The following is a 7,698-nucleotide window of genomic DNA, read 5'->3' as shown; positions in this document are numbered from 1 at the left end:
TTTACATCATAGACTTCTAAATTGTTTTAATTTGTAAGAGTTGGTGTATAATTCTTTTAAAAATATAGACTCCAAATTGTATTATCACATTTTTTTAAATTTGTAAGTAAGAGAAGAAAAATTATATTCATAAAACTTCTAGAGGTGCAACAAATACAGAATTTTGGATGTGGTAAAACGTAGAAAGATTGTGTTTCATTATAAATTTGGGGGCATCTAGAGTGACCTGTACATACAAATATGTCACTAAAATTGAATGTAGCCACAGTAACTATTTATGAAACTTTGTTTGAGTTCTAATGCACTGAGTCACATACTTTATGCAGAAACAGGATGAGTCCTGTAAGTCAGGGCTGGGGTTCTGTTCTGGGGTTGAGTACAGAGCTCGTCTGCCCTGGGCCGGGACAGCAGCCACCTCTGTGTGCAGCTAGCCTGCAGAATCACTAACCTTGCATCCATGCAGTCTGAGTGAGCTTCACTGTCCCTCCACCCCGAGGTCCCAAGTTCTTTCACCCACTCTGTTTCCTCTGATAAAAAGAAGTTAGAGCACAATTTGACGTGTGCTTAAAGAACCAGTTGGAATCAGGTTATGGTAACAAGGTCCTTCCCACTGCCATGTTCATGTTGGTTCTTTTGGGTGGTATCTTCAAGGGCTAGAACCACTTCCACTTCACAGTAGATGCAAGAATAGTCTCTGGAAGCAAAGCACCTGGGTGAGAAGTACCAGAGAGCTGACTACCCCAGGGTCTCTGAAGAACACATTGATTCTGAGGCTTGGAGTCATGCAAGTTTTCCAAAGAGCAGAATCTTCCAGAACTTTACATAGCATCTTCATAGTCTACATCTGTAACACTCGTATCGCTTGTATTCTTCAGCCTAAAGTAAATGGCTGAGGCATCCTAAAAGTAAAGGCACATGGATAGGACCAGAGCAGGGAAGACATATGGATCATGCTTCCATCTGGTTCTCTTCCCCAATCAGCCTGGATGCATCCTATGTGCACTCCACGCAGCACATAAAGTGGAGCCTCTTGGAAGACTGACCCTAGGTGAGCATTTTCAAAAGGCCTGTGTCCCCCTGGTGGGCTGCAGAGGTGCTCCTGATGAGCCATATGCTCAACCAAACATGCAAACTCCCGTTCTAATAGACCACTCTTAGGCAGTTCCACGGGTGGTTGTTTTTTTTTTTTAAGGATTTTGTACTCATAAACTACATTTAACATGTCACTAGAGTTTACCAAGGATACAAATTCTGTCCTGAGACATCTGGCTACACTACCACACTAGACAAACTTACAAAGCACCTACTGTTCTTGCACATATATGGAGCTGAATTTCCTGGAAGTATTTTTGTATTATCAGTGATGTGTTGAATTTTTCAAGGTTTACAAATTACTGAGTTGACACAAGCCACTATCAGTTTAGCTTTGTTCAATATTAATTTGGTTTTCCACAGATTGTGTGGTTAACCTCACAATACAAAGTGGTGTGTGTGTGGTTCAACATAATTTCAGGATAAAGATTTTCGAAGAATAGAATTTTTAGACCAGTCATGCACTAGAGTGTAACTACAAATCATCCATGTCTCCATGGCTAAAGGAAACACCTGTGCAAACCTCCACAGTTCCCTTGTACAGCAAGGCTTTACTGTAATGATTGAATGTTTCTCCCACTGTGTGGGGAGATAAGGGAAGAGATGGTCCACAGAGATCTTTTGTTTTTCCTAAGTGGCCATAGTTTTTAAAGTTTGAGAACCAGTTCCTAGAAGACAGAGAGAAGAGCAGGAACGAAAGTACAGGAAGGATTTTAACTCACCTGGTCCTCGGTATGTGTCCTCAGGGGATTTGCTGGGGAATAAAAGATGTGTCAGATGTCATTTATATTTAAAGTCCTTCACTAACCTCATGCTAATAAAGGCTTCTTCTCCTATCTGCAGGAGTGTCTGTTTGCTATTCCTCTTCGTTTATACATTATCTAATTAATTTAAATCCTTCGTAATTTAAAGTAATTTAAATCAATCACATTGATTTTCATCAATATTTTTAGTCTTGCTTTTCTGCCTATCACAAACATGATTTCTTCACTGTAAAGAAAATGATGGGCAGCCTAGGGGTGGGCAGGTGAGTAGGTTCCCTGGGCATTTACTCTCTTCACATTTCTGGACACACCGGGTATGGATAGAACAACAGCAGCAAGTGGGCAGCCGTGTGGGTGCCACAGAGAGTGCGGGCACGGAGCCACTCAGAGAGGACAGGTGGACACCGCCACCCCAGCTGCCACCTTGACAGTAGGCGCTGAGCTAGCACCTGCACTGGGCTCTCTACTCGGGGCCCCCAGACCCAAGGCCAGTGCTCAGAAAGGCAGAGCGGAGCCCAGAGCCAGCTCCAAAGCAGAGCAGCAGTGCCCAAGGACACTTCCTATATGTCATTCGCGGCCACTGATTTATCCTCTTTGCTCCAGGAAAGACAAAAGTCAGAGACAAATTCAGTCCCTCACATCTCACCTGCTGCTTGCCGCTCCTGCTGCGTATGGTACACCAAAGAGTAAATCTCGTCCCCGCTTACGACATTCACTGAAAAAGAAAGGAGGTGTGACACAGTCCTTTCTTCCTGCCACTTATGTCACTCAGTGCCAACCACATGTCACCACGAGGACAGATGTGCTGTCTGTTCACCAAGGTGACTGGGACACAGCAGGCACGGAGTGGGCCAGCAGACCTCACCCCCCTGTCCCTTCCTCAGCTCACTCTAGCTACTTGGGCCAGGCCATTTGGGAAACCTCACCATTTTCGTATACAGACTGTCCTTGCAGTGGGGCAGCTGAGTTGACGTAGTTGGAAGCTTGTGGCACAGGTCGGGGAGGGCTCCTGCAGACAGGGAAACACAGGCTAACTAGGTGGGACAGCATCCCAGACACCCCAGACATCACCGTCCAGGGCTGTGAGCAAGACATCGAAGCAGAGAAGCCTGTTAGCAAGGGTCCTGAGCAGAATAAGGACTTTTGGGGAAAAATCGGCAGTCAGCTCAGCTGCGTGGTACAAGCCCTGTACCTGGGCCGAGCAGGGCACAGCAGTCTCCTGGAGTGTAGAGCCCATGAGCGCAGGTCTTTACCTGATGGGCTCAGTGTGGCATTGCCCACACCTGGAATAGTGCCCCTCCCATCACAGGGGCTCAGTGAACATTGAACAATGAATATTAACTCCTCCCGATGGAGAACAGGCTGCTAGGCAGGACAGGCAGCTTGCGGAAAGGAGATAAGAAGGTGAACGTGGGGGTACGTGTACTCCTGGAAGACTACTCCAATTTGGGAAAATAATCTGATTTTTGTCAGCATAAACAACGACACAGCATAAAAATATGTCGACTAATCATTGATATTCCCAGGTGCAAGTGTTCTAAAAATCTTTTCCTTCTCTAAACTAAACAGCTTCACCAGCGAGTTTTCAGGATGGTTATCACTCTGGCCTGAGTGATAGAAAAACACACATATCTTCACGCCTCTGAGACGCTTTCAGGATCTCGGGATCCTGTTCTCCTACCTCATCAGAATGACTCATAGGCCCTCAGATATTGGTCAGTTGATTGAAGAATCAATTCATTGGTGAATGTGTGAAATGGTCAAAGTAGTTCAATGAAGGAGGTAAATTAGGAAGAATGACAGAAGAAGGATTTAAATTAATTAATGCATAAACGAAGAGGAATGACAAATGGACACTCAGTTGCCAGTGAGAGAACTGTGGAGTGGAAGGTGGGATAATAAAATATGCAACAAACACATGAGAGGGGACAACACAAAGCTGTTAAGATAGGTTTTTCTGCATTATCGGTGCACACAGAGGGAGCAGAGCCTCACCTGGGCAGGTCCCTGGCCGGACGTCTTCTTCCTACAAGTCAAGCAGATGAGCAAACATGTCAAAAGGGGGAATCTGATTGTCATTGTTGGCAGATGGCCCTCGTGTGGGGACTGCTCCTTGGGCCAGGGTGCCAGCATGTACCAGAGAGCGTGCTGGCGATCATTTACGCAGATCCTTCACTTTGCAGGCGAGGAGACTCAGTGCAGGATGGTTAGTCGAGCTTCCCAGACAGCTCATACCAGAGCGAGGACCTGAGCCCAAGTCTCTGAAGCTGAACACCTATTGCACTTTTTGCTTTTGGCTTTAATAACACACTACCTACTCTTGTCACAACAGGGGTCCTCAGAAGCAGACACTGCCACGGCCATGTTACAGATGGGGTGAGGTGCCCCCAGGTGCCAGACAAGCTTGGAATTTAAATGAGGATCTCACACCGTCTTCATCTTGCTCAGTGGAGAACAGGAGTCCAACATTAAATGCACCAATAAATATGTAATTACCAATTGTAATTAGTAATAGCCAGGTGAAGCTAAATAACTTGGTGCTCTGATGAGGAGTAGAATGAGAGCATTGTAGGCTGTGTGGCTGGGTGAAGCCTCTCAGGGAAAAAGACATTTAAGATGAAAAGCAGGAGAGACCCCGCAGCCAGCAGGATGTAAGGATACATGGACGAGCATTCCAGAAGGGGGAAAAGTACATCATGATGCTCTGCGGGGCTGAGAACTGAGCCAGTGACTATAACTGGGGGGTGGTCAGCAAAGCAGGAATTGCTGTGCTTCTCTTCCAGTGGCTGACTAATTATTTTAAAGAGAGTCACAGCTTTTTTTTTCTGTTTCGTATTTTCTTTTTTTTTAATGAATTAATTTTTTATTGGTGTGTTCAATTTACCAACATACAGAATAACACCCAGTGCTCATCCCGTCAAGTGTCCCCCTCAGAGCCCGTCACCCATTCACCCCCACCCCCCGCCCTCCTCCCCTTCCACCACCCCTAGTTCATTTCCCAGAGTTAGGAGTCTTTATGTTCTGTCTCCCTTTCTGATAGCTTTGAGTGAAAATTAGATCCAGAAGCACCAGACATCAGCTGAACCCCAACTGATCACGGGGCGCAGGGAGAGGGCAGGACTTGACCACAGACACTGCTAGGGGCTGGAAGCAGATCGCGGTTTGGTTTGCTGGCAGGACATTTCCTGTCCCTCACCATGGACTCATCCCCAGTCACGCCTATTTCCATGAAAACAAAGATCACACTAACAAAATACCCGAAATAAATACTAACCTATTTTTTTCTTGAGCCAACAGCAGAATAGGGCCATAATGGTGGGACCAAGGACGCCAAGCAGCCCCTCCAAGATTCCTGAGGCGAGCAGTTCCTCTCTGTCCTCCACGGGCACTGAGGGGAGAGGTCTACACATGAGCCCCCGTGCAAGGTGCTGGCCTTGTCTCGAGGCTGGGCTGAGGCCAAGGTCTGCTCCTCCAGAGTGAGGGGGGCAGGGGTGGCAGGCCTGAATGATGTGACTTGCAGCTCATCACACTGATGGCAGGAGAGAGGCACCAGCCTTCACATGCTCTGTGCCCCTCAGACATACCTCCCAGGACATCACCACCCACAGACACTCCATCGTTGGTAGCACAGTGCCAGAAATTCTGTGGGGTCAGGATGCTGGAAAGAGGCATTGATTGACCAAGACAGTTCAATAGCCTGAGCTGTACCTGTGATGTTGAGTGTCACCACCTCGCTGTGCTGGGCCCCCAGGCCATTGTCAGCTTCACAGGAGTAGTTTCCAGAATGTTCCATGGTAAGAGAGAGGTTGAAGGACGCTCCTTCTCCAGAGGGGGCTGAGCTGCTCCCCAGGGTGACATTCTCATGATAAAACTGGTACAGGATTGGGGGAGAGCCCCCATGGGCCTCACAGTGAAGCTCCACCATGTCCCCAGGGAAGACCTGGGCCCCAGACACCCTGAGGGTGAGGATGGGGCGGGACACTGGACCTGAGGGAGATGGCGGGCCATCAGAGAGGGTTCCCATGTCATGACAGACCCATAATCCCTGCCCACACAGGCTAAACCCCCTTGAACTTCCCCGGGGTGACCCAGGGGAATGTGGAGCCCAGCTAGTGGGGATGCTATCGAGACAGAAAGTCGCAAACTTACTTCTAACGGTGATGCTCACGAGCTCGCTAACACTGGGGCCGTAGCCGTTGTCAGCCGTGCAGTAGTATTTCTCCGAATCACTCTCCGTTACCCTTGGGATCTCGAAATTCGCGGACAGTGAGCGCTGGGTCTTTGTTTCCAGGTTCAAACCCAGGGCCCCTTTGTACCAGGAGAAGGTGATGTGTCCCGTGCCCTGGGTGGCCAAACAGATGAGAACCAGCTTCTTTCCCTTCTGCACTTGTCCCTCTGGAGGCTGTGTCTCCAAGCTCACATTCCAGACCGGGACTCCTACACAAACACAAGGTGACACAGGTGGGGTGACTGTCCTGAAAGCAAAGGTCTTGGGTAAAGTCAATAATTTGTACAGTTTAATGGTGGCAGGTGGTGGTATTCTGAAGGGTGTTTTTGCTGATTTGGGTCAGCCTTGGTCAGGTGGATGGTGGTAGGGTGAGGAAGGCCAATGGGTACAGCACCCCCTCCCTCCAGGACCCTGGCTTCTCAAACCCTCACTCTACAAGGCACAGCAGTACAGTGGCCATAGTCCAGATTGCAGATCAAGCTTTCTGGCCTGGAATGCTGGTTGTACATCTTACTGTGTGTGCTCCAATGGCTTCTCTTCTCTGAGACTCAGTTCCCCGTCTAAACAATGTGAGGGGTCATGAGAGTTATCTCCTACAGCTGGGGTGGTTCCATTACATAATGCATTTGGGGCCTAGAGCAGGGCCTGCTACCCAGCAGTTGTTGGTTCTGGTCCAGCCTCACCAGTGCTGAGTTTTGAGCAAGGGTAGGAAAGCCAACCTTCTGGAGGAATTCCACATCCGCTTCCCGGCACCATGGACGCATCCTTGTCTGAGAATGGGGGAGGACGTTAGAGTGTCCACCCTGATGTGGAGTGACATGGTTCAGAGTCACAAAACACCCCCTTCTCTACCTCTCTTTCAAAACCCAGCCCAAGCCTCTCCTCTAGGAGCTTCCTGCACAAAGCCAGCCCTTACCATCCAGGTCTGGTTTATGCAGCTCCCTTGACTCCCACCACCACCACGCGTTTCCTCCTAGCTGTGGAGAGTGCCGAGGGCACTTCTGGACATCACGGGCCATGATTATGTAGTGATTCACCCCCACTCTCCAGCACCAGAGGACACAGTGAGGGGTTCCTAAGACTCCTCTGTGCACTTGAGCAGGATTAGCAAGAATAAGGGAAGACCCCTCAAGGACTCTGATAAGGAGAGAAGCTCAGGCTCAAGCAAACTTCCAACAGCTCCTCCTTCTGCAGGGAAGAGCAAGCCCGTGCCCCACCTGAGTCAGCCCCCAGTGCAGGGCCCTCCACGCTCACCCTGCACCTGTATCTGGATCCTTGGGCTCCGAGTGACTTTCTGTGCCGAGGTCTTTGCTTCACACCAGTAGGATCCCGAGTCTTTCCTCCACACAGTGGGAACCTGGAGCACCGGGTCACTGCCACAGCCCAGATCCAGGGCCTGGTCATCTCTGAAGAAGCAGAACTGGAGCTGGTCATCCAGCTGCTGAGAAGTGGCCTCAGTCTCACAGGTCAGGGTCATTGATCTCCCCTCCAAGGGCCAGGAGGGCCTGGCTGTCAGATGCAGTGCTAGAGAGGCGGACAAAAGACATGCCAGGGAAATGGGTTTCAGAGTTCCTGTAAGAGGCATGTTGTGTTCTCAACATTTGAAACAAGGCC

General features: G+C 49.0%; 1 protein-coding gene across 1 annotated transcript; it reads right to left on the bottom strand.

Moving 5' to 3' along the window:
- Positions 1-316: 316 nt before the first annotated feature.
- FCRL1 (Fc receptor like 1) lies at positions 317-7,592 on the bottom strand. The gene is made up of 9 exons (XM_055324083.1): positions 7,339-7,592; positions 6,006-6,293; positions 5,565-5,843; positions 5,131-5,244; positions 3,852-3,882; positions 2,783-2,865; positions 2,503-2,571; positions 1,815-1,846; positions 317-899 (listed from the first exon to the last, which is right to left on the bottom strand). The coding sequence occupies exons 1-9, from the start codon at positions 7,559-7,561 to the stop codon at positions 819-821; spliced, it is 1,200 nt and encodes a 399-aa protein (XP_055180058.1). The 5' UTR covers positions 7,562-7,592; the 3' UTR covers positions 317-818.
- Between the last annotated feature and the right edge of the window lie 106 nt (positions 7,593-7,698).

The sequence above is a fragment of the Nyctereutes procyonoides genome, unplaced genomic scaffold (assembly GCF_905146905.1).
Source record: "Nyctereutes procyonoides isolate TBG_1078 unplaced genomic scaffold, NYPRO_anot_genome, whole genome shotgun sequence".
Taxonomy (NCBI): domain Eukaryota; kingdom Metazoa; phylum Chordata; class Mammalia; order Carnivora; family Canidae; genus Nyctereutes; species Nyctereutes procyonoides.
The sequence above is the reverse complement of the archived record's forward strand: the minus strand, read 5'-3'. Positions and strand labels throughout refer to the sequence as shown.